The sequence below is a fragment of the Haliotis cracherodii genome, unplaced genomic scaffold (genome assembly GCF_022045235.1).
Source record: "Haliotis cracherodii isolate W230 unplaced genomic scaffold, xgHalCrac1.p SCAF_3, whole genome shotgun sequence".
Taxonomy (NCBI): domain Eukaryota; kingdom Metazoa; phylum Mollusca; class Gastropoda; order Lepetellida; family Haliotidae; genus Haliotis; species Haliotis cracherodii.
The window spans coordinates 68421029-68448198 of record NW_027266286.1 but is presented as its reverse complement, the minus strand read 5'-3'; the positions used below and the strand labels follow the sequence as shown (position 1 = coordinate 68448198).

General features: G+C 42.5%; 3 protein-coding genes across 3 annotated transcripts; 2 read left to right on the top strand and 1 right to left on the bottom strand.

Moving 5' to 3' along the window:
* The first annotated feature begins 1844 nt into the window (after positions 1-1844).
* On the top strand, positions 1845-2339 carry LOC139474781 (uncharacterized). Its single transcript, XM_071257908.1, has 2 exons — positions 1845-1961; positions 1998-2339. The coding sequence occupies exons 1-2, from the start codon at positions 1845-1847 to the stop codon at positions 2337-2339; spliced, it is 459 nt and encodes a 152-aa protein (XP_071114009.1).
* A 2311-nt stretch (positions 2340-4650) lies between these two features.
* LOC139474786 (uncharacterized) lies at positions 4651-5145 on the top strand. Its single transcript, XM_071257913.1, has 2 exons — positions 4651-4767; positions 4804-5145. Exons 1-2 carry the CDS (start codon positions 4651-4653, stop codon positions 5143-5145), a joined length of 459 nt encoding a protein of 152 aa, XP_071114014.1.
* A 3577-nt stretch (positions 5146-8722) lies between these two features.
* Positions 8723-19319, bottom strand: LOC139474605 (uncharacterized). The gene is made up of 9 exons (XM_071257678.1): positions 19235-19319; positions 17811-18024; positions 15901-15992; positions 14650-14761; positions 14120-14214; positions 13301-13359; positions 12639-12716; positions 11460-11544; positions 8723-10834 (listed from the first exon to the last, which is right to left on the bottom strand). Exons 2-9 carry the CDS (start codon positions 17989-17991, stop codon positions 10613-10615), a joined length of 924 nt encoding a protein of 307 aa, XP_071113779.1. The 5' UTR covers positions 17992-18024; positions 19235-19319; the 3' UTR covers positions 8723-10612.
* Between the last annotated feature and the right edge of the window lie 7851 nt (positions 19320-27170).

The following is a 27170-nucleotide window of genomic DNA, read 5'->3' as shown; positions in this document are numbered from 1 at the left end:
TTTTACCATGACCCGGAAGGTAAATAGGAGAATATAGTCCCCCGTTTGAATGGCTTGTTGAGTCTGTGTCAGATATGTTTGGAGTGACTTGTGATAGCTTAAATGCAAGATTGGACATTGTATTGTGTTGGTAATTTGTTTTGATCCAAAATGTGTGCATGATATTGACTCGAACTTCCCATGATTTGACCCCCAGTTGAAGGCCGATGGGTGTGTTTCGGCTCGATACTTTCAGTGACCGTTGTTGACAGCGTTTACTTGGAAGTCGAGCTGGTGGACCCAGACTGGTATTTTGCTGTTCAAATGATAAGTAACAGGTTAGTCAGCAAGGGCGATATTAATCAGTATGAATTGGCATGCCACTGTAGATAGCAAAGAATGACGAATAATTGTGCTCTGACGCCAGATGAATGTTCATCTCTGGTGCTGTAGCTTGGTGGGTGGGTGTGGGTAATGCTTGGCAGGAAGGGGGTCATACATGGGTCATAGATTGACGGTTGAAGCCCCTAGTGCCTGTCATAAACTACCACCACATCCATGTTCCTGCGGAGATAGTGGTTTCATCAGGTATTCGTGTGATGGATAAGTATATCCTGTCCACATGTGGTGTTCGAAAGCTGAGATTTTACCACTCTTTAGAAAAGGTTCATGCATTTCATCATTGTTTAGTGTTTGGGCCAGTTACGAAATAGCATAAAATGTGACGTGAACTTTCTCTCCCAAACACTCCCAAACACACACATATATACGCACGAGATAAACTTAGATGGAAGAGTTCCTTTGAAAAGTAATGTGGGCAGGGATGGAATGATTTCCCTGTGTTCATTCATGTGTTATAGGCCAGAAAACCAAAGAGCGTATATCATCAGCTTTCACCCTGTTTTATTGTAGAAAATAATGAGACTTTGAAATTATTCGGGCAGGTATTCAAACTTTGAAATATATCACACACTTGAAAAATCCAACTTCACATAAAGTTTGATTATGAATAGATGAATAATTAGCTTCCCACAACCTCTGCTTTTAAAGACGTATTTGACATACGTTGATAAACGTCCTTTGACTCCAAGTCATGGTAGCTCAGTAGACTCAGTACTTGCACCCAACGAAATTCTAAAGGTCAGCATTTATCCTTCATTTAAAATATTCTATCTCCATTCAAGTTTTTCACAAAATGGTCTGTAGCTGTAATTGCATTGGATGAACCACTAAATCTATCATGCTTCCCGGCAGTGAGATAGCCACAGGGTGCCAGGTTAGGTCACAAATACACAGTTTGCATTTAATAATTATGCAGGAAGATATGCCTAATACAGAGAGGCAGGTGGCAGTGTCGTATGTGATATTACAAAATAGAGATTCATTCTTCACGCTCTAAAGTTGTAAAAAGTCTCATTGGAATTTTATTTACTAAAATCTTCCAATGTGGGCATTTACATTCAACATCCTGATTTCCTGTACCACATGTATATAAGGCGGTGTGAATCCCAAAAGAGACATTTAAATTGTTTATTCTCTCGTGGATAAACAACGTAACTGACAGGATGCGCCTTCTTAACGTTGCAGTTGTTGTAGTCTTGGGTAAGTGTGCCTTATCTGATGAGAATTCGCAATCTTAAACTTTGTAATAATCAACTTTATTAGCTCTTGCTGAGTTTTAAGTGGCTTTTCGATTTGCTGACAACGTAATGAATAGGATAGTTTCTACCATGGTCTAAACTGTATCAGGAATGGTGGACGGATTTTGTGTGTGTGTGTGTGTGTATCCTGTCATATATGACCACTTATGTATTGTTGTTTCTGAACATTCTTCACAGTCTTCCTTGGCTCCGCCCTTGGTGGCCATGGTGGTGGTGGTGGCGGCCATGGAGGCGGAGGCCACGGAGGCGGAGGCGGAGGCGGCCACGGTGGTGGTGGTGGTGGTCACGGAGGCGGCGGTCACGGTGGTGGAGGTCACGGAGGTGGTGGCCATGGAGGAGGAGGAGGAGGACACGGAGGTGGTGGCCATGGAGGAGGAGGAGGAGGAGGACACGGAGGTGGTGGCCATGGAGGAGGAGGAGGAGGACACGGAGGTGGTGGCCACGGAGGAGGTGGTCACGGAGGAGGTGGTCATGGAGGTGGTGGTCATGGAGGCGGACACCACGGTTAAAAGATTCAAGGATCATCATATTCACATCAAGTGCTGGACATTTGATATCATATTTGTCGATTGCACTCACCATGCTGCATCCATTCATTCTGTCTATTTCTCAACGAGTACAAATAAAGCTGTGGTTTATATTGTAAATATATCTTTGGTTATATTTTCTTCAAGTACAATCAAATTCAAGATTGTATGAGCTAGTTTCCCTACTTACTTTTCAGTGTCCTGCATAGTGATTGTCACTTTGGAATCATTCCCACCAAGGTTAGGAACCTCGAAGGCCTGCCAATAAACCTATACACATGTTGAACAAAGCAAGTAGACTGTTTCTGTCCGAAAATGCATGAAGTCCCATTTAGTATCGTACTATCATTATGGCCTCTAAACGTCCACCTGGCTTATAATTACAGCCGTGTGCATGTCCAAATAAAACTGTGGCACGTGCCTCAATGCACTCATGCAATGCCGATAGAATTAAGAGCTTATACAGTTGAGCAGCGATCCACCAATACAACGGCACGATCTCAAGAGAAAGCCCACTCTAAACCAAATCCAATTGGTTTGTTTTCTGTTTTTTTCAAGAGTCCAGCGCAATATGAATGGTCAAGGAGCAGATTCGCTCTAAGATAGACTAGGCCCGAGACCACAGTTACGTCCCCTAAGTTTTACCATGACCCGGAAGGTAAATAGGAGAATATAGTCCCCCGTTTGAATGGCTTGTTGAGTCTGTGTCAGATATGTTTGGAGTGACTTGTGATAGCTTAAATGCAAGATTGGACATTGTATTGTGTTGGTAATTTGTTTTGATCCAAAATGTGTGCATGATATTGACTCGAACTTCCCATGATTTGACCCCCAGTTGAAGGCCGATGGGTGTGTTTCGGCTCGATACTTTCAGTGACCGTTGTTGACAGCGTTTACTTGGAAGTCGAGCTGGTGGACCCAGACTGGTATTTTGCTGTTCAAATGATAAGTAACAGGTTAGTCAGCAAGGGCGATATTAATCAGTATGAATTGGCATGCCACTGTAGATAGCAAAGAATGACGAATAATTGTGCTCTGACGCCAGATGAATGTTCATCTCTGGTGCTATAGCTTGGTGGGTGGGTGTGGGTAATGCTTGGCAGGAAGGGGGTCATACATGGGTCATAGATTGACGGTTGAAGCCCCTAGTGCCTGTCATAAACTACCACCACATCCATGTTCCTGCGGAGATAGTGGTTTCATCAGGTATTCGTGTGATGGATAAGTATATCCTGTCCACATGTGGTGTTCGAAAGCTGAGATTTTACCACTCTTTAGAAAAGGTTCATGCATTTCATCATTGTTTAGTGTTTGGGCCAGTTACGAAATAGCATAAAATGTGACGTGAACTTTCTCTCCCAAACACTCCCAAACACACACATATATACGCACGAGATAAACTTAGATGGAAGAGTTCCTTTGAAAAGTAATGTGGGCAGGGATGGAATGATTTCCCTGTGTTCATTCATGTGTTATAGGCCAGAAAACCAAAGAGCGTATATCATCAGCTTTCACCCTGTTTTATTGTAGAAAATAATGAGACTTTGAAATTATTCGGGCAGGTATTCAAACTTTGAAATATATCACACACTTGAAAAATCCAACTTCACATAAAGTTTGATTATGAATAGATGAATAATTAGCTTCCCACAACCTCTGCTTTTAAAGACGTATTTGACATACGTTGATAAACGTCCTTTGACTCCAAGTCATGGTAGCTCAGTAGACTCAGTACTTGCACCCAACGAAATTCTAAAGGTCAGCATTTATCCTTCATTTAAAATATTCTATCTCCATTCAAGTTTTTCACAAAACGGTCTGTAGCTGTAATTGCATTGGATGAACCACTAAATCTATCATGCTTCCCGGCAGTGAGATAGCCACAGAGTGCCAGGTTAGGTCACAAATACACAGTTTGCATTTAATAATTATGCAGGAAGATATGCCTAATACAGAGAGGCAGGTGGCAGTGTCGTATGTGATATTACAAAATAGAGATTCATTCTTCACGCTCTAAAGTTGTAAAAAGTCTCATTGGAATTTTATTTACTAAAATCTTCCAATGTGGGCATTTACATTCAACATCCTGATTTCCTGTACCACATGTATATAAGGCGGTGTGAATCCCAAAAGAGACATTTAAATTGTTTATTCTCTCGTGGATAAACAACGTAACTGACAGGATGCGCCTTCTTAACGTTGCAGTTGTTGTAGTCTTGGGTAAGTGTGCCTTATCTGATGAGAATTCGCAATCTTAAACTTTGTAATAATCAACTTTATTAGCTCTTGCTGAGTTTTAAGTGGCTTTTCGATTTGCTGACAACGTAATGAATAGGATAGTTTCTACCATGGTCTAAACTGTATCAGGAATGGTGGACGGATTTTGTGTGTGTGTGTGTGTGTATCCTGTCATATATGACCACTTATGTATTGTTGTTTCTGAACATTCTTCACAGTCTTCCTTGGCTCCGCCCTTGGTGGCCATGGTGGTGGTGGTGGCGGCCATGGAGGCGGAGGCCACGGAGGCGGAGGCGGAGGCGGCCACGGTGGTGGTGGTGGTGGTCACGGAGGCGGCGGTCACGGTGGTGGAGGTCACGGAGGTGGTGGCCATGGAGGAGGAGGAGGAGGACACGGAGGTGGTGGCCATGGAGGAGGAGGAGGAGGAGGACACGGAGGTGGTGGCCATGGAGGAGGAGGAGGAGGACACGGAGGTGGTGGCCACGGAGGAGGTGGTCACGGAGGAGGTGGTCATGGAGGTGGTGGTCATGGAGGCGGACACCACGGTTAAAAGATTCAAGGATCATCATATTCACATCAAGTGCTGGACATTTGATATCATATTTGTCGATTGCACTCACCATGCTGCATCCATTCATTCTGTCTATTTCTCAACGAGTACAAATAAAGCTGTGGTTTATATTGTAAATATATCTTTGGTTATATTTTCTTCAAGTACAATCAAATTCAAGATTGTATGAGCTAGTTTCCCTACTTACTTTTCAGTGTCCTGCATAGTGATTGTCACTTTGGAATCATTCCCACCAAGGTTAGGAACCTCGAAGGCCTGCCAATAAACCTATACACATGTTGAACAAAGCAAGTAGACTGTTTCTGTCCGAAAATGCATGAAGTCCCATTTAGTATCGTACTATCATTATGGCCTCTAAACGTCCACCTGGCTTATAATTACAGCCGTGTGCATGTCCAAATAAAACTGTGGCACGTGCCTCAATGCACTCATGCAATGCCGATAGAATTAAGAGCTTATACAGTTGAGCAGCGATCCACCAATACAACGGCACGATCTCAAGAGAAAGCCCACTCTAAACCAAATCCAATTGGTTTGTTTTCTGTTTTTTCAAGAGTCCAGCGCAATATGAATGGTCAAGGAGCAGATTCGCTCTAAGATAGACTAGGCCCGAGACCACAGTTACGTCCCCTAAGTTTTACCATGACCCGGAAGGTAAATAGGAGAATATAGTCCCCCGTTTGAATGGCTTGTTGAGTCTGTGTCAGATATGTTTGGAGTGACTTGTGATAGCTTAAATGCAAGATTGGACATTGTATTGTGTTGGTAATTTGTTTTGATCCAAAATGTGTGCATGATATTGACTCGAACTTCCCATGATTTGACCCCCAGTTGAAGGCCGATGGGTGTGTTTCGGCTCGATACTTTCAGTGACCGTTGTTGACAGCGTTTACTTGGAAGTCGAGCTGGTGGACCCAGACTGGTATTTTGCTGTTCAAATGATAAGTAACAGGTTAGTCAGCAAGGGCGATATTAATCAGTATGAATTGGCATGCCACTGTAGATAGCAAAGAATGACGAATAATTGTGCTCTGACGCCAGATGAATGTTCATCTCTGGTGCTGTAGCTTGGTGGGTGGGTGTGGGTAATGCTTGGCAGGAAGGGGGTCATACATGGGTCATAGATTGACGGTTGAAGCCCCTAGTGCCTGTCATAAACTACCACCACATCCATGTTCCTGCGGAGATAGTGGTTTCATCAGGTATTCGTGTGATGGATAAGTATATCCTGTCCACATGTGGTGTTCGAAAGCTGAGATTTGACCACTCTTTAGAAAATGTTCATGCATTGCATCATTGTTTAGTGTTTGGGCCAGTTACGAAATAGCATAAAATGTGACGTGAACTTTCTCTCCCAAACACTCCCAAACACACACATATACACACACGAGATAAACTTAGATGGAAGAGTTCCTTTGAAAAGTAATGTGGGCAGGGATGGCATGATTTCCCTGTGTTCATTCATGTGTTATAGGCCAGAAAACCAAAGAGCGTATATCATCAGCTTTCACCCTGTTTTATTGTAGAAAATAATGAGACTTTGAAATTATTCGGGCAGGTATTCAAACTTTGAAATATATCACACACTTGAAAAATCCAACTTCACATAAAGTTTGATTATGAATAGATGAATAATTAGCTTCCCACAACCTCTGCTTTTAAAGACGTATTTGACATACGTTGATAAACGTCCTTTGACTCCAAGTCATTGTAGCTCAGTAGACTCAGTACTTGCACCCAACGAAATTCTAAAGGTCAGCATTTATCCTTCATTTAAAATATTCTATCTCCATTCAAGTTTTTCACAAAACGGTCTGTAGCTGTAATTGCATTGGATGAACCACTAAATCTATCATGCTTCCCGGCAGTGAGATAGCCACAGGGTGCCAGGTTAGGTCACAAATACACAGTTTGCATTTAATAATTATGCAGGAAGCTATGCCTAATACAGAGAGGCAGGTGGCAGTGTCGTATGTGATATTACAAAATAGAGATTCATTCTTCACGCTCTAAAGTTGTAAAAAGTCTCATTGGAATTTTATTTACTAAAATCTTCCAATGTGGGCATTTACATTCAACATCCTGATTTCCTGTACCACATGTATATAAGGCGGTGTGAATCCCAAAAGAGACATTTAAATTGTTTATTCTCTCGTGGATAAACAACGTAACTGACAGGATGCGCCTTCTTAACGTTGCAGTTGTTGTAGTCTTGGGTAAGTGTGCCTTATCTGATGAGAATTCGCAATCTTAAACTTTGTAATAATCAACTTTATTAGCTCTTGCTGAGTTTTAAGTGGCTTTTCGATTTGCTGACAACGTAATGAATAGGATAGTTTCTACCATGGTCTAAACTGTATCAGGAATGGTGGACGGATTTTGTGTGTGTGTGTATGTATCCTGTCATATATGACCACTTATGTATTGTTGTTTCTGTACATTCTTCACAGTCTTCCTTGGCTCAGCCCTTGGTGGCCACGGTGGTGGTGGTGGTGGTCACGGAGGCGGAGGTCACGGTGGTGGAGGTCACGGAGGTGGTGGCCATGGAGGAGGAGGAGGAGGACACGGAGGTGGTGGCCATGGAGGAGGAGGAGGACACGGAGGTGGTGGCCATGGAGGAGGAGGAGGAGGACACGGAGGTGGTGGCCACGGAGGAGGTGGTCACGGAGGAGGTGGTCATGGAGGTGGTGGTCATGGAGGCGGACACCACGGTTAAAAGATTCAAGGATCATCATATTCACATCAAGTGCTGGACATTTGATATCATATTTGTCGATTGCACTCACCATGCTGCATCCATTCATTCTGTCTATTTCTCAACGAGTACAAATAAAGCTGTGGTTTATATTGTAAATATATCTTTGGTTATATTTTCTTCAAGTACAATCAAATTCAAGATTGTATGAGCTAGTTTCCCTACTTACTTTTCAGTGTCCTGCATAGTGATTGTCACTTTGGAATCATTCCCACCAAGGTTAGGAACCTCGAAGGCCTGCCAATAAACCTATACACATGTTGAACAAAGCAAGTAGACTGTTTCTGTCCGAAAATGCATGAAGTCCCATTTAGTATCGTACTATCATTATGGCCTCTAAACGTCCACCTGGCTTATAATTACAATTCTTTCATTTTATAAATTCTCTCTTCATTCAAGTTTTTCACAAAACGGTATGTAGCTGTAATTGCATTGGATGAACCACTAAATCTTTCATGCTTCCCGGCAGTGAGGTAGCCACATGCGTGTGTGGTAGGTTACAAATACAGTCTGCTTTTAAGTGAGTCTCTCTCTCTCTCTCTCTCTCTCTCTCTCTCTCTCTCTCTCTCTCTCTCTCTCTCTCTCTCTCTCTCTCTCTCTCTCTCTCTCTCTCTCTCTCTCTCTAGTACATATAATGAATTAACTACAAGCAAGCTAATTCTGGTTCAGCCACTGTACATTTTCCAGAAAGTAAACAACGTAATAAACTTAACAGAATTGGCCTAATGTATTCACCGCAGTATTACAATGGGAATAGCTCGTATAAAAAAGTATGACATTTTCATTTACTAAATATATTTGCATGCGTTGCCAAGGGTATAAGCATATATTTCAGATTTAACATCGTGCAAGATGGTAACGTTTGAGTGAATAAACAATCAATTTATTAAACAGTCCGGATTTATACTTATTCTAGCTGCTACAGATAATCTCATTTTCTGATTAAACTGACGATAAATATAAAGTTATTATTATGAACTTTAATGGCGCAATCTCAACACAAATATATAATATAGTTTGATCGAAGCATTGATGATAAAAGTGTTTATGAGTGAAGTGTCGTAAGAATAATAGCTCACCAGTTACTAGTATGCCATGAATGTATAGGAGGTAGGTGTGATGATGGTGAACGATAAAAAGCTGCAGATACCGATAAAGTTAGTAACGTCTTAGATTTGTTTGCCTAACTCTATCTGACCAGCACAACGAGAGATACTGGTGCTGGATCATGCCCGAAATGTGTTATCAGTTTTACCCTTGGCAGGTTTAAAATACTGGAACATAGTCTGCAAGTTTGTGATATTCTCTATTTCCAATCCTTAATATGTGGCATGTAAAGTGATACAATATTTGTGAAACTTTGTCAATTATTCCTATGTTAATAGCAACATCACAATATTCCCACCCAGCCCAACTCTCTGACAGGATGTCTACTTGATATGAACATGAATTCGTTAATGATGCTGTCCACACAACAATAAGAATATGGAAAACCTTTGAGTGGAATACTTTAAAAGAAAAGTCATTGCGACTTCTTGAATAGGTTCAGGTTTTGAACATACATTCACAACTGATTTAAGATTTCAAAATTGGTTTGCGTTTATGTAGGTGAGTGTAAAAACTGATGTACATGCTGTGTAAATCTGCGTAGTGGATTTACGCAAAGTGTGCGCAAATCATAAATATGTCAACAATAATCACATCAGGGTTTGCTTATATAATCATTAACACAAAATACTGTACACAACATAACGGAATCCGTGACATCATTCAGCGCAATACACAAGCCCCGCCCATCCTTTAAGCCAATCAGGAAACAGTAATTTGTCAGTGAGCGTGGCCAGATGGTTTATGGACACATACATGCTCAAAACTGCTTTTTTAGCAAATCAAATGCCATGGAGTCAACTGCATATTTTTGATAAAGGTTTAAGAATTCACAGACTACATCACGAACTTACACCTGAGGCCAGGAAACACGATTCAACTTCCCGTTGGATCGATTCACATTTTAATTCATATTAACCTTTCGTTATGACTACTCGGGCTAGATTACATTACCGCCTATCAAGAAACAAATTGCTAAATCGTGCGAGTTAAACAAAAACTGGTTGACAGCAATCGAAATAGGAGAATTTGTCATAAAAAACGGCGTAAATTAACTATCGCAATATGTATGGCTATAGATATACCACTATGAAATTGTGACATTTTAACCATAGTAATATAGCAATATGAAAGATGGATGGTCCTTGTCTTTTTTGTAGTTGTATAACTGAGGTTGGCGTATTGCGGTACCCACACAATTCATTACAGCCATTTCCAGTGCGTCGAGCTATTGAAATTAGGTGATTATGCCAATAATCCCCGCGACTTTCAACTGACAGTAGGAGCATGTATATTTGTATATAAATTTGCATCCATTAAATGGATTCACAACCAAACAAAGCGTTCAATTATATGAACTTGAACGTTCAAACGAACAGTTGGCATACACATTGTACCGTGCACGTGCATCTGATTCATTTGTCAAACCACACAGGTACAATGTGTGAAGCACATTTCTTGTGTCCTCCGTCGTGAAATAGCTGGAAAAGTGTTAAAAGCGGAGTAAAGTCTTACTCACACCCCCATCTGTCAAAACTGGTTACAACAATTGACACTGATTGCGAATGACATAAATATGCGGTAACATAAATACGTAGCCAAGACACAATCTCTTGTCAACTATGTCAACACATATTGATCGTTATGTCTATGAACCAACTGTCTTATATAACAAACCTTGAAAAAAGTAGCATTCTGAGAACAACACTAATCAGGTTAGAATGAATTCTACCATGTACCATCTAATCTACAGTATAGCAGATGTTTCTCGTGTTTATCGAGCGGGGCACTTGTATCCGTTGATAATCTGGTTGTAGGGCAGGCCTGGGCAGATGATGGAACAACGGACGCCATTTTCTGGATTCTCTGATTCGGAGACAATGACCTCTTGGCACAAACAATTGTTGACCAGGTCCGGCAGACTGCTGAAGTGACGACCTTTGAACTCCAATTCCAGACTGAAAGGGTGCATGGTCACAGCCTCGTCAGGGTGGCCCTGCGTGAGAAACAGGACGTCACAAACAGGACGTCACAAACAGGACGTCACAAACAGGTCGTCAGAAACAGAAACAGGTCACCAGAGGATGTAAGGCACTTAAAGATTATTAAGAAAAATCAATCCTAGTTATACCATTAATATGAATAGCAACGAATGATTGGCCATGTCCGGACCAAGGTTAGAAAAGATACTCAGCACCATATTACTTGTTGATGCGACTAACTTGGATAGCCGTTGGTGGTCAGGTTCAGTGACTCTGTTGATTGCGTCACGGTACCCCGACCAGGAACGGTGCTTACATCAACCAGTGTTTCGTCTGGCCCAAACTTCATTATTCGTAGGCTGGCGTTATACAGTCGGAATATTTCTGACTACAGTGCAAGGTAAGAACAACTAATTGGGGATGAAGACAGGTCTGTCCTGCAGTCACTATATATTGTTGCCTTTTATAATAAACACTAATATGTTCCAGAAACAAACTAAAAAACATCATTTGTCCTCAGGTGTTTCCAAAACAAACATTCTTTGGCTCTATTCACAGAAAAAAGGCCTTTTTCGAAGAAATAATCGAAAATAATATCCTACCAAGAAAAATGCCCCAAAAGATCCTTGACGACCCTACCTTTATTTGAAAGTGTTCGATGGTGTTGTCCAGCATCACCAGGCCAAGGGCAAAGCACCCAGCGTCACCTTCTGTCACACTCATTCTGAGACGTTACAAGAAAGGACATGTCAGAGGTCTCGACAAACGTGATGTACATGAAGGCGTAGTGTATCCGATCACTGAACTGATGAAGGCGTCTAACAGCTGTCACTGGCTTTAATGTCAGTGATAAGCCTTCTCAGGGCAAAAAAGCATAACCAATCCATACTAAACACGCCAAATAAATTATTCCTAAATGTATGTACAATTAACAATGCATGAAATGCATGAGTTTTATCATTTTCTTAAATCGGAGAACAAATACTTCTAATGGCTTTGTAACTTAATGTTAAATAGGCATGTAGAAGTTGTAACTACAAATTGATACTGAAGTAATTACAATTATAGCATTTCAACTACCGGGTAGGTGAGCATATATATATATACTAGTTGTATCAGCAATGTGATTAAACTAGTGACTACGGTTTATAATTAGTGGATTGTCTGATCCAGAATGGATTATTTACAGACCGCCGTCATTCAGCTGGAATATTGTTGAGTGCGGCGATGAACAACAAAGAAACAAACGAAATATGTGAATACAAATTTAAACATTTTTGTCACGAAGAGTTAGTGAGTTGGGTGTAACGACACTTTCAACAGTATTCCAGTTATATCACGGCTTAATTTGGGAGGAAAGCTCGAAGCGAGGCAGGTCTCAGACTAGACTAACATCTAGTTTCTGAAATGAACATATCGTTACATAACAGTTGTTCAGTTATCTTAATAAAAATATAATAAAAGGGAGCCCAGTGACTCTCATTTTCAGATGCAGTAATCTAGACTTCCCAAACATTATAGACTTGTATAGGCTGTATTTGATATATATTTGTATCAGGGTCTGTAAGACAGACTAGTCTCAGACGTTTACCTCTTTGGTGAAACCTACCAACATGGGTATGGTGTTGTCATACCAAGGAACATAATCTGGGCGAGTCGGGATTCGAACCCACGAACATAGATTCCGGGCGTGCCCAAGTAACTCTGCACAGCGAATTGCGGCGCCTAATGAGACGAATGGCGCACATGTTCCCCCTGTTATAAAGAGTCACTATTCGGCTGCTTTGGGGCTGGACCTGATATGGATGTAGCATCTACCTGATGAGGAACGTCCCTGGTTTCCGGTCCTTCAGCTTTGTCTCCGCCTCCGAGCGGGTCATGTATCCCCCGAACCAGCTGACAATGAGAGATAAGTCTGAGATTGTTATTCAAGTCAGAAAGAAGAATGTCATTTCAATCAAGGGGAGAGCGACAAACGTACACACTGGAATAAGCCTGTGGTGATTCGTGGGTCGAAAAGCCTCAACAACTAATGAGGTTCAAGTGGTTGCAGTGTGTGACCTGGCTGACCTGGGTCATCGTGGCCCAATGGCATGACTTGCTCATGCTATCAACCATCGGGTTACATGTCACAATACCTTAATGGCCTATTTCCAGTCCGTCATCTTTGACGCTAAACCACTCAATAACTAAGACTCGCTTAAGTATGCATGATAGTTTCGAGTGGTCGTTCGCTCCAAGAACTTAAAAACTATTCAAAACAAGTTAATTAAGGACCACACAGTTCTCCTATATTCCAAGTTGATCGTAATAACTGTAATAATATGAAAGAATCGGGAGGTCCTTAACTATTTTGAATAGTATAGTTCGTGTGTATAGTGAAACGCCGTGAACACAAGCCCATACTTCCTACAGAGTATCATATCTCCATTCTTGTATTTACAATAAGAGAATGGAACGTTCATGTCCTTAGATCATACCATATCTTGGACTTCTTGTCTTTAGATTTCTGGAACGAGTTTTCGACAAGTTGTTCTATCTGAAAGAAACAAACACTATCCTTGATACAGCTACCATTTCTTTACAAATAATAAAACATTTTCACTTGCACAATCTTGATGGAATGTGCATCTTGGCTCAACGGTTAGCATAGCCGTGCATTGGGGTACTATTGCCAGCAGGACAGGACACAGGGCCCCGTTTAACAAAGCAACCGTAGCGCTGAGTCGATCGTAACTCCAATACTGTAACACAAACTGATGTAAAGCTATGATCGCTTTCTGGGACGGGGCCGCAGATGTAACCGTCACGCATTGCTTTATGAATCACTCTCTCAAACTCGATTATCCAGCGTAAAGCAAAAAGGATGAGTCTGCTTTTTGGAGTCATCGAGGTGTCATTGAACAGTCATGTCTTTAGGATCATACCATCTCTTAGAAGCCTCTGTTGCCAATAGGAATATACATAAAGTACAGGACAGTTGTAAACGTCATGCATTGCTTTTAGAATTTGACCGTTACTTGCTCAACCTCGATTATCCAGTGTATCATATCACCATTGTGTGTTGATATATACCCTGGACCAATTCGCCACAATATTAATACTTTCGTGAATTCGAAATACGCGATGGTACAAATAGCCGTCCAATCATATTTCACTCAAAAGCGACAATCCAAGTATGGGAATTTATTGGAGATGGTAATCTTAATTCCTAAAAGAGGCTATGGCAGCGATTGGGTCCAGGGCATATACCACACAAAGAACCGAGATATGATACACTTGATTATCGAGGACATTACCTGTTTGACCACCACACATCTGTCCTCCTCTGCTCTGAACGGACCGAAGAATTTTATCAGTCTGAGGAAATCTTCAACAGCTATCTCTCCAAGATCTGAAACGACAAAACAGCACATGAGACAGAGCTGACAGACATAAGATTACAAAAAAGATTAAAACTGTAATAATTTCCGCCCCGAGAGCGGAAGGTCTGGGGTTCGATCCCCGCCCGCATCATACAAAATGACGTTTCAAGATACCTGTTGTTACCCTGCCTGGCGCTCGGCATTAAGGGGCTAAAACAATGACTGGTCCTCTGGGAGTCAGTATACTGTGTCTGAGTGGGGTATTCATGTTAAACTGCGACATGATACGTTCCCTAGTGGGCAAGCACTATAAAATTTCTTTAGTCCGGACCAGTACAAGCAGACACACATACACACACAAACACCACTTCACCTCACCCCACAATAAGCGAATCAAAAGGGACGCAACTCTGCGTAAAGTGATGCTTGAATGGCAGGTTTTAACTGCGCCATGGTTGAATTACCTTGATACTCCACACCGAGGAGACATTTAAAGATGTTCATCACTCGCTTCTTAACTAGCGCCTGTTCTTCAGGGAAGTCCTCTCGAAATGTGTCTATGAAATCTTTCCAGATCTAAAACAGGTTATAACAATATCATCATTTGATTCTTGTTTAACGCCGCACTAAGCAATATTTCAATAATATGACGATGAATGGAAATAATCAAGTCTGGACCAGACAATCCAATATTTCTTAAAATGAGTAACTTAATGATACGGAGAACGATGACACACAAGGAACAAAGTCAGCGACCCTGATGACCAGCAAGTTTGGCAGGAACCTATTCTTACCCTTCAATCCCACGTGTGCACAATGTCATAACGTTGCACATCTAACTATAGGCAATAGAGATGTAGGTACGCATGCATCTAGCTGTATACTGTACGTTTTGACTCCTACTCTTAAACAAGAAGTACAGGGAAAGTCGAGAAAGATTGGCCCCTCAAACCCGGTGCTTGTCAAAGAAGGTTATTGAGACCCGGTGTTGATTAAAACAAAGCGATCGTAGCGATACTCCCATAGTTTGATGCAGACCAACAGCGCAACGACCACTTCGCATATGACTCCAACGATCGAGCTCAGTGCGTCATAATTAGCGCTGAGACTGTTGTACGTTTATGTTAAGCGGTCGTTAAGGCGGAGTTAAGACTACGATCGCTTTTCGAAACGGAGCCGGTCCTGACTGATCCATTTACAGACCGCATTGATCAGGGTGCCGTTGTACAAAGCGGTCTTAGCGCTAAGGGGGTCATAACTCCAATACATTGCTATTGTTATATTGTTATAACATTGTCTTCATTACTGTCCTGCAAGGATCTTCCAACACAACATCAAGTGGCTTTGTACATACATCATGCGTTATTGTTATGAGGTGAATTGTTAACTTGACTTTATATCTTATAAAATATGTTATGTAACTCCGTGTATATGGGCCTGTGACCTTTCATACAAAAAAGAATTGAATTGAATTGATTACCTTAACATAGGTTTACGACAGTCGTGGCGCTGATATTTTAATACAGTAGTGATCAGTAACGAGTACTCAGAACTCGCTTTTCTGTGAGAAATGAAATGTTTAACTAACTTAATAACCGAAAGCGGCAATTGATAAACAATGATAAAAATCGAAGACTTTCTTGTTTAGAGCTACCATGGTTGCAGCGGCATAACGGACATCACCAGGGATACAGAAGGCAATACTAGGTTCTCACCCTCCTGCAACACACGCTGCTCGGAATCCTCTCCCAGAAGGTCCTGCTCTCCGGGCACAGGAACATCCCCTCTGCCAGAGTACACTTCCTGCCTGGAGAAGACAACCAACTACATGTAAACTGCGGGACACAGAAACATCTCCTCTGCCAGAGTACACTTCCTGCCTGGAGAAGACAACCAACCACATGTAAACTGCCGGACACAGGAACATCTCCTCTGCCAGAGTACACTTCCTGCCTGGAGAAGACAACCAACCACATGTAAACTGCCGGACACAGGAACATCTCCTCTGCCAGAGTACACTTCCTGCCTGGAGAAGACAACCAACTACATGTAAACTGCGGGACACAGAAACATCTCCTCTGCCAGAGTACACTTCCTGCCTGGAGAAGACAACCAACCACATGTAAACTGCCGGACACAGGAACATCTCCTCTGCCAGAGTACACTTCCTGCCTGGAGAAGACAACCAACCACATGTAAACTGCCGGACACAGGAACATCACCTCTGCCAGAGTACACTTCCTGCCTGGAGAAGACAACCAACTACATGTAAACTGCCGGACACAGGAACATCTCCTCTACCAGAGTACACTTCCTGCCTGGAGAAGACAACCAACTACATGTAAACTGCCGGACACAGGAACATCTCCTCTGCCAGAGTACACTTCCTGCCTGAAGAAGACAACCAACCACATGTAAACTGCCGGACACAGGAACATCTCCTCTGCCAGAGTACACTTCCTACCTGGAAAAGACAACCAACTACATGTAAACTGCGGGACACAGGAACATCCCCTCTGCCAGAGTACACTTCCTACCTGGAAAAGACAACCAACTACATGTAAACTGCGGGACACAGGAACATCCCCTCTGCCAGAGTACACTTCCTACCTGGAGAAGACAACCAACTACATGTAAACTGCCGGACACAGGAACATCTCCTCTGCCAGAGTACACTTCCTGCCTGGAGAAGACAACCAACTACATGTAAACTGCCGGACACAGGAACATCTCCTCTGCCAGAGTACACTTCCTACCTGGAGAAGACAACCAACTACATGTAAACTGCCGGACACAGGAACACCTCCTCTGCCAGAGTACACTTCCTGCCTGGAGAAGACAACCAACTAAACTGCCGGGCACTTGAAAATTGGATTTGACCAACACATTAGAAACGTGCATATAAAAACGTTACTAGGCTCGAAACAGTTACCGAAACACTGCAAACTTAAGGTTCAAAATAGTACTGTGATACCCGTGTCAAATACATCATCATCAAATAACCATTTCTTGTTTGTTTCAGTTTTACCCATCATTAAACATGGAAACAGTTGCTGAAACACTGCAAACTCAAGGTTCAAAATAGAACTGTGATACCCGTGTCAAATACATCACCATCGAATAACCATTTCTTGTTTGTTTCACATTAACCCACCATCTAACATGGGTGTGTACTTGTTTATGCCCTGAATTTACTAGGATCTAAACAAACGTATGTTAAAGGCATGTCATACTCTCTATCTTAAGCAAATACCTAATTAGCTAATTAGCAAGTAGCTAATTATCTAAATCATATTAATTAGATTATCCGGAATTATTGTATTATTTTCACTTCTTTGGACATTCCTACCCTATAGTGTCTCCAGTCAACTAAGGCGCCGCATTTTGCATGTAGAGTTGCGTCCCTTAGATGTGCCAGAAACCTATGATTATGGGTTGCAATCCCAGATTCGCCCTGATTGGGTTTCCAGGTTCATGAACATCATACCCGTGCTCGGGGGTTTCACCGAATTGGTAAACATCTAAGACCTGAATTATCTTTTGCTTTCCTTCCACGTAAGGCTGACACGCCGTCAAATAACTGTAATGCTGTTCAAAGCGGCGTCAAACCAACTCAGTCACTTACACGGGGTCTCGTCTATGCTGCCGAATCCAGATTCTACGACGGACTGACCCAGCGACCAGCTCCTGTCCGATATGTCCGAGGCGTCGTCCCACTGAGCTGCCAGCTCCTCGCTCATCATCCTCCGGTATGCCGAGTCGTCTTGCTCGGCGTTATCCACCCCCTCCTGGAATCCGTCCGCCATTGTGAAGTAGTCGAGCTGGGATATATAGTATACCTGCAAACAAACAAACAAGGTATATTTCACATTAGAATAAAAACAGTAATACATTATTGTGACAATGTTACCATCGTCGGATTTCGCTGTGTGGTATTGCGCCCCTTAGTCGCACCAGGATCCGCTGATCAGATCCCAGGATCGTGCACATCTACGACTTGCTTCACTGTTGGCCTTCGTGCTACTAGGTGTCTTTATACTCCCTGGTCCTACATTGATGTGACACGCCGTGAGATAACTGAAATGTATACAAAGTGATGCAGACACCCATTCGTTGAAGGGGTTGCATGTTTGCACACTCTACTGCTAACACCTGCCAAAAAGGTAATCCCAACGATATCCCCATATCTAACATATTTAGCCAGGTCGTTGTGTTTACCGCCGCTCTCAGCTTGTTAACTCCCCAGGGAGATAAAAATGAATATCGAGTTCACGGATAATAATAATGTATCGCCAAGGGCATTCACTTGGATTAAAAATGGACCTGTTTTCCTTTTGTAATGAATACACAATTGAAGAAGGAAATTTGAGATTACAACACACATTTATATTGCTCAATGAGGAAGGACATTAGAGATACGACCCACATTTATATTGTTCAGAGCGGCGTTAATCTAAAAAACAAACAAAACGTGTTATCGAAGGTTGAGGCCTGTTATAATACAAATATCTTCTTCCTTGTTCCGTTTTGTGAGACCCGGGAAATAGTGTTTCCCGTACTAAGCAATCTAGCCCAGCATGAAATATATATATGCTATCGGTATTATCAACATGTGTTTATCGGCAAATCGGCTTCAGCTTGATGACAGAAAGTGTGATAGTTTCAAACTATTCCTGCATATTTGACGTGTTGTGATGACACATCGTAATGTCCTTCCAAACACAATCTGTATAGCTGATCAAGGAAGTTTAATTTTTGTTTCGTCGATTCAGGAAGTTGTCAAGTGTTTCTGTGTTTCTTATTGAAACTAAGTAGGTTTAATTGCAATGTGCAGTTCAGTGGGGACGATTGTGGCGTCCAGCTTGAACAAAACTGAAACATTGTCTCGGGTCAGTGTAACCATTAACAGCGGGTTGACGTACATCATGGCATGTGTGTCCGCAGTCAAACTGTGGTTGAACGACACCCCTTGAACGGTGCAATCTCGATTTGACTGTCAATAGGCCCGGGCTTCACTCGCCTCGAAGTTAAAATGATGTGATCACTTACCTGGTATTAACTGTGAAAACAACGTTTTCCTGTTTGGGCAGAAATGCTGGTTAGTTTAGGTTTGACCATGAGACGCCAATGTATGTATATATGTTTGTGATCTATAAATATACTCAGGGTTATCCTACGTATTTGACGTCACGTTACGCACGGCGTGTCACTAGATGGAAATCCCTTTCATCACTCGGCATGGTACGCGTTGGTCCCGAATGTAGGAAAATAGTACGTGTACGGTGCATAAACGATGAACGTATTCACGTAGGCGTTCTTTCCCACATACACTTGTACGGGGGAAATTGATGCTTTCCAATTCCGTGTGAAGTTCGCCAACAAGAGAGGAGATGTTTGATGTTTTCCGAATTTATTTGACCCAAATAAAGATCAGACAAATGTTCAATTTCGGATCGCTGACTGCTGGCTTGATAAAGGGAGATATGTGAAACGAATTCGTGCCCAGCTTGTGTAAAAGTTTCCTGGTTTTGTTGTCTTTTCGAGCTGACGTGGATAAGCATTTCACATTCACGGCCCTCTTCCTTGGAGGGGGCAGACGCATTAACTATTTCAGGGATGAGTGAGTTAGGTTTTACGCCGTTTTTAAAAATATCACTGAAGAGGACACCCGGCCTCTTTGTGTTCCTATATGGGGAATCGAACCCACAACTTTGGCGTGACGAAAGAACACCTAAACCACAAGGCTACCCCACAAGTAAAACAGGAATGAAGTGTATGTTTGCTATTTTCGCAACTTGAGTTGGCGCAAAATTCGATTAGTTGTTGTGGTTGGTCCCTTGATCGCTTGTCCTAGACTCGATCATAAATGGGTCACCGTTTGATAACTGAAATGGTGCGACGCAAAACAACATTCATTCATTCATTCATTCATTCATTCATTCACCTTGTGGGATAGGTCTTCAGCAACCCATGCTTGCCGTAAAAGGCGACTATGCTTGTCGTAAGCGGCGACAAACGAGATCGGGAATATTGCTGAGTGCGGCGTTAAACAACAATCAAACAAACAAACCTAGCCACTGATTCATTCCAGGTAATACCCACGCAACCATCTTATTCCGAAGTATTCAAGATAACCGCACACATCTGAAACTTGACTTGTCCTGTGGCCATGGAGGATTTACGCGGCATACCCGTCATTGCTCTGTCGAATATTGACGTTTGTGGTGTGGATAGAAGCCTGCGCACGAGTGATGGTCTATCTGTACGTTTAACAGACCATTAACACACAATCGTAGTGAATGCAAAGGCCAGCTCTCACTATCCATAACATTCACCCTGTTTGATTCTCTCTAATTTGGTTAATGAGAACACATCCACCATCCTCATAATAATGACCCCAAATTATGTTTCTAGGTTTGTCAGCACCATGCTCGTGCTCGTGGGTTTCACCGAAGTGGTAAACGTCTGAGACCTGCATCACTTCGGGCTTTCCTCCCACATTAAGCTGACACGCCGTGATATAACTGGTATAATGTTAAAAACGGCGTTAAACCCAACTCACACACTCACTCACTCATAATAATCAGAAATGCAGAACAGCAGGTTAAACGTATTGCAGAAAATGGTTGACTGATAACTTCGGAGCATCACATAGAACGACTTGACCTAAATACATTAAAAGGTTTGTTTTTTTAACATAATACTCATCCACATTGCCAACAATGTTGGAGTGATTTTGTCCAGATTTCGCAAAAGTCATTCTCTTGGTTGTCCCAAAATGTCTACTGCTGCTATAACGTCACTGTTCGAGTCGAAATGGGTTCTGTCAAGGGCTTTCTTTATGTTTGAAAACATGGGAAAGTTTGACGGAGCCAGATCAGGAGCCAGGGATCAGGAGAATAAGGTTCTGTGCTGAAGGAAATCAAAGCCACACTCGCGGATTGTAGCCATGTCAGTGACCTGTAGGTACACTGGCGCATTGTTCTGATGGAAGAGCGCACATTTTCTCAGCTTCCCGCGTCTCATAGTCTTATTTCGTCACCCTCGGCATCCCAGAGCATAGAGGCCATAACCCGTTCAGCTGATGGGGATGTCTTTACCTTCAATGGTGGTTGTGATGTCAAATGCTCCCTTGCTCAGAGCAGGAGCTAGGTTATCACGAGACTGGTGCCTTTTCATCAGTTATTGGAGGCTTTGGAAACAACCGAGCTGTTCTCAAAGTTCTGTGATAATAGACAGTACTCTCTCCTGGGAAATGCCAACTGAGCTAGCAATATGACATCATATCGTGGATTCTCTGAATCATTTCTGGTGTCGCTGACGTCAGAGGCCTTCCAGAACGGGGGTCGTCTTCAAGACTCTCCCTCATTCAGGTGGCATCTGAAGGGTCATCCTTCCCTAGTGGTGTAGTCATATCTTATGTATGGCCTTGCGGTTTATCCCTTTTGCTGCAAGTACTTGATCACTTCACGCCCAAATGTCATCCCTGCTCATTTTGCTGAATTGTCACATCGAAACAATTTGCTCATTTGACTCACGATTTTTTGGGAATACATCTATGACACCATGTAATGTCCAAAATATTTCACAATTACGCAATTCTTTATATGTGAAGCTCAGAACTTATCACTCAACCCTCGTAGAGCCAAGGTACTGTTGCTCACACGATACACTCAGAGGGTGCTTAAAGTTAACGGCAGTGACATATTTATTAAGCAAGTATATGACGTGTGGCTGCTATGGCGATAATACACTTTTGAAAAATCTATGTATGCTATTTCTCAATTATTTAGGACATGTGTTGTTAGTAATGGATCTCAAGATACGTGTACATGATTTTTTTCACTTAAACCATTGGTCCAGGTGAGCTAAAACATGATGGTTAAAAATGAAAGGATCCCGCAGGAATAAGGTTCATCTGAAGACAAATCTCTGACATTAATATCATACCGGACATACTGTATTTCAGATGTGAGTGAGTAAGGAGCTTCTCACATTTTACTCGTGTGGGGAACGAACCTAAGACTTCGGGCGTGACGAGCGAACGTTTCAACCACTAGGCTACCCCACCGTCCCCGGGTACATGAATAATGTATACAGTTCTAGTTATAAATGTATAGATAAACAACTGAAGGGTTTCGGAATAATAAACAGTCAAACACCGTTGTGTCAAACGTATGTAAGTCTCGAAGTAAAAGCTTGGTCCCTGCGTATTCCTTTTTTTTACAGTAAAGTACGTTTATAACGAACACGCTTATAACGAACTGACCGATATAACGAACTTATTTTTAGTCCCGACCATTTGTTGTATAAATGCTGTATATATGCCTATAACGAACTACGGTTATTACGAACTAAAATTAGTGGTCCCTTGGAGTTCGTTATAACCGTAGTTTACTGTATCAGTTTCGATTCTGTCGAACCTCGGATACCTCGAAGTCCCTTCAAAAGGTGTTTGACTGTGTATAAAATGCATCATAACTCACATAACACATTTGACATAACATACAATTGATAGACAAAATTAATCCTTACTTGTAAAACTTGAAATGAACAGCTTAAGCCAAATCAAACACCGGCCACAAACACCACAGGTGTTGTATAACAGTCGAGTCTCAATGACATATCTGGTTATGCACACAAAAGCTATGGAAAAGATTGTGTCGTGAGGAAGAAAAACATGCATGGCTGTGTCTAGCTACATGGGCATTGATAAAACAATGACGATAAGGTTGCGTGAGCTGATACTATCCGCAAACGTCGTTTAACAGTCTCAGCGTATCTGCAGATATTGTAACATCCGGGTAGAGATTATTGTATTATTCAACATAGTCTTTGACAGAGTAACCTTTTCGCATTCGGGAACATTCGGTTTATTCCGCTAATTACATGCATCCTTGGGCAATATTAATGAAGTGGTGGTACTGCAGGGTTACGGTGTGAGCCGCATTTACCTGTCGATCACCCAGGACATACTGAATGAGTGAATGAGTGGGGTATTACTCTGCTTATAGCAATGCTCCAGCAGTATCACGGCAGGGGACACCAGAAATGGGCTTCACACAATGTACTCATGTGAGGAATCGAACCCGGGCCTTCAGCGTAACGAGCGAACGCTTGTACAATTAGGCTACCACCGTCTCCACATAGTCTGTACAAAGTGTCGACTGAATTGGGGACATGTTTATGGTATTAACGAAATAGAAACAGTACATAGAATGCACAATTCATGTTGAGCAGTATTCACACAGGGTATCGACTGCCAGATTGTGTCGTGTTAAAAGATATAGTCACGTAAACTAGTGAAACTAGTGGATCCCGTTCCAGAAATGGATCTTGCGTTAGACTAAGGCAACGTCTTTACCTTAAGGTGTTAAGTTGTCCGTGGGTATCATTTTAGTGTCACCAAAACTTGTAAAATTATGATAAATAAAGCAGAGAATATACCCTTTCAGACAATGTAAAGACATGAATATCTTACCGGATGAGTGTGGTCGAAATATTGACGCGAAATACAGATGTAGGTCTTCGTTACAGTCGGTTCTTGTGAGTGGGCTGCCTGTGGTAGCCACCATGAGAGGGAAAATAAAGTGGTGAAAATCTGTTTAACCTTATCGTAAATAGAATGCAATAATGCTCTCACGTTCACAGGCAGAATGTGTTTATCCTATGAGGTCATATTACAGTTTATCTCTAAGTTGTTATATGAGGGTGCTTTTTATTGTTGTACAGTGATTCTGTTCGGATGCGGTAGACGTTCATTGCATTGTGTTTGGACAGTAATCAGTCGTCAGGAAGTTACTACTATATTTAGATGCTGGTGTGGTGTGTAAACTTCCGGTCCGGTATATTGCGGACAGTGATAGTATGTTATGGAAACACGCTAGTCATCTGCAATTAATGCTAAACGATTGCTCAGTTATTCCTCCTCTGCACGGGACTGCAGAGGTCGAAGGCGCTACAATTCTCTGCCTAAGAAGCGTTCCTTAATCGTGACAGGATCCGCTTGTTTTGGGTTCGAATCCCATATATATTTGTCCTGATTATGATCATAGATTTTCAACACATTTCCCTGCTCTACACCACAATGGGCTTCCATGCCCCATCACGCTGGCACACGTCGGATGAATGAAATATTGTTCTAAGCGGCGTCTTCACGCCCCAGCTGTGATGACATGTTTATACGATTACCTTATACATTCTGCCATGAGGTGAAATGGGATTTAACGTTTCGTTCAATATTATGTTTTAACACTTGTACAACGACGTGTGTGTGTGTGTGTGTGTGTGTGTGTGTGTGTGTGTGTGTGTGTGTGTGTGTGTGTGTGTGTGCGTGCGTGCGTGCGTGCGTGTGTGTGTGTGTGTGTGGCTGCTTGCACTAGTCCGTACAATACAGTATACTGTCTCGGAGCCGACCAGACTTTGTTTTAACCCCTTGATGCCAGGGACGTTGATGCCTACTTAGAGCTTGAAACCATTGTCCGCATATTGTGGCAAGCCCGGTCACCTGACCTCAACCCTTTCAAACACATGTGGAACGAGCTGCAAATCGCCATCTCACGACGCCCTGTCCTTCCGGCAATTCTACAGGAACTCGGTAATGCCGTTACTGAAGAGTGGAACAATCGTCCCTTAGCAACCTCCCAGACACCTGTAACCCCACTATTACAATTGGAATCAGAGAAGAGGGCAAGGCGGGCAAGTCTAAGGCGCAGCAATTGGCGTTAAGTTGGTGAATGACAGACACTTCACCTGCGTATGGCTTTTGTTACGAATGTATGGATTGTGTAAACGCCGTAGAAAGATACGCTCTCAGATTACCCGGATGTGTGAATGACTTCCGGGTACGTGTGCATATTCGTTATTGTCCGACAGTATGACACAGCAGGAGAAACAACAACCCTTCCTTTATGTCGAACAACTGTTTATCTCGAATCAATCGGGCAATCCAGTGTTGTACTTGTGAGGTCAGGTGAAATGGAATGTAACGTCACGCGTCGCGTTGCTGTTTGCACTAGTCCGGATTTAAAATGTCGGTTTTATAGTGCTAGTTCACTGAAATATCATGACACAGTACACTGACTCCAAGCCGGCCAGTCCTTGTTTTATCCTCTTAAAACCATATGTGGAACGAGCTGCAGATTGCCATCTCACGACGCCCTGTCCTTCCGGCAATTCTAAAGGAACTCGGCAATGCTGTTACTGGAGAGTGGAACAATCGTCCCTTGGCAACCTCCCAGACACTTACTGAGAGAATGAGACAACAGTGATCGCATTGCATAGATCGCAAACTGAGAGTTGTTTTTCTTTGACAATGAATTTGTTCATGATTTTTTTACGTTTCGGTTTCTTGATAACCTGTAACCACCCTATTACAACTGGAATCAAAGAACAGGGCAAGGCGGGCAAGTCTAAGGCGCAGCAATTGGCTGTTCGGGTACGCCCGAAACCTACGATCATGGGCTCGAATCCCGGTTCGCACAGATTATGTTTCTAGGTTTGTCAGCACCATACCCGTGCTCGTGGGTTTCACCGAAGTGGTAAACATCTGAGACCTGCTTCACTTTGGTGTTTCCTCCCACATTAAGCTGACACGTCGTGATATACAGTTCAAAGAGGTGTTACACCCAACTCTCTTACTCACTCACTGATTCAAGGGAGCAATTGACAGTTATAAACATTAGTCAAGTTGCAGTTTTTATATACGCACTATTTTGCTTGACGCAGATCAACATCTATGCCGCCGTGATATAACTGGAATACTGTTAAAAGCGGCGTTAAACCCAACTCACTCACTCAACTGCTATGCCCTTCTCGTCTTCAAGGACAGAAATACCGTGTCCTTGACCCTGCCTATACGCTGCAGCATCATATTCCGTCACACTCTGTTCAAACGCCGCTATCTCCTCGTCTCAGAATTGTCACCGACATGTCCAGTTTGGGTTTGGACAGTCTTCGAACGAAGCACGTCAGTGTGGTTTTGTGTGTTTGCTGACTGAGCGAAATTTTAAGTTTGGTATGTTTGCGTAGCCTTGTCTTTCGTTTCCCCCTGAAGCATACTGTTAGTATTGAACGCCATCTAGAATGATTGTACGAAAGAAGACATTACCGAATGCTTTCGTTTGTGCGCGATAACAAGCTTAAGAAGCTAATGCAGAAGAAGGAGAAGCATATCACCACCACCCCACCAACCACCACCGCTCCCCTCCACACACACACACACACACACACACACACACACACACATGCCGTAACCGGGTTAGCGAAGCGTCATACAATGTATATGCACTCGCCTGTTAGTCTAAATCGGCCCCTACCACACCATTTGATACTATACTGCCTGTAACTTACATCTACCTCAGAATGTGTTCTTCAATCTCCTGTTCCCTGTAAGCTTCTCTTGTCTCAAAGTTATTCTAACATTGGATCGAGTTCGCAATTCGAATAATCTCCGAACGCAGATCGGATTTCTCCGAGAATCAACACAGTGCGATTTGAAAAACCATACATCGATCTTCACAGTGCGTTAAGTTGGTGAATGACAGACACTTGACCTGCGTATGGCTGTTGTTACGAATGTAGAGATTGGGTAAACGCCGTAGAAAGAAACGCTCTCAGATTACCCGGATGTGTGAATGACTTCCGGGTACGTGTGCATATTCGTTATTGTCCGACAGTATGACACCGCAGTGGAAACAACAACCCTTCCCTTATGTCGAACAACTGTTTATCTCGAATCAATCGGGCAATCCAGTGTTGTTCTTGTGAGGTCAGGTGAAATGGAATGTAACGTCACGCGTCGCGTTGCTGTTTGTACTAGTCCGGATTTAAAATGTCGGTTTTATAGTGCTAGTTCACTGAAATATCATGACACAGTGTACTGACTCCAAGCCGGCCAGTCCTTGTTTTATCCTATTAAAGCCGAGCACCAGTCAGGGAAACAACAAGTACCATATTTGGTATGATGCGGCCAGGAGATCGAACC

Excerpts from the sequence above, each read along its gene's own strand:
- LOC139474781 (XM_071257908.1), top strand. The coding sequence starts at position 1,845 with ATGGTGGTGGTGGTGGCGGCCATGGAGGCGGAGGCCACGGAGGCGGAG. Across the intron at positions 1,962-1,997 it reads CGGTGGTGGAGGTCACGGAG|GTGGTGGCCATGGAGGAGGA; the intron begins GTGGTGGCCATG and ends GAGGACACGGAG.
- LOC139474786 (XM_071257913.1), top strand. The coding sequence starts at position 4,651 with ATGGTGGTGGTGGTGGCGGCCATGGAGGCGGAGGCCACGGAGGCGGAG. Across the intron at positions 4,768-4,803 it reads CGGTGGTGGAGGTCACGGAG|GTGGTGGCCATGGAGGAGGA; the intron begins GTGGTGGCCATG and ends GAGGACACGGAG.
- LOC139474605 (XM_071257678.1), bottom strand. The coding sequence starts at position 17,991 with ATGGCGGACGGATTCCAGGAGGGGGTGGATAACGCCGAGCAAGACGAC. Across the intron at positions 15,993-17,810 it reads CAGCATAGACGAGACCCCGT|GCAGGAAGTGTACTCTGGCA; the intron begins GTAAGTGACTGA and ends TGTCTTCTCCAG. Across the intron at positions 11,545-12,638 it reads CCAGGGACGTTCCTCATCAG|AATGAGTGTGACAGAAGGTG; the intron begins GTAGATGCTACA and ends GTAACGTCTCAG.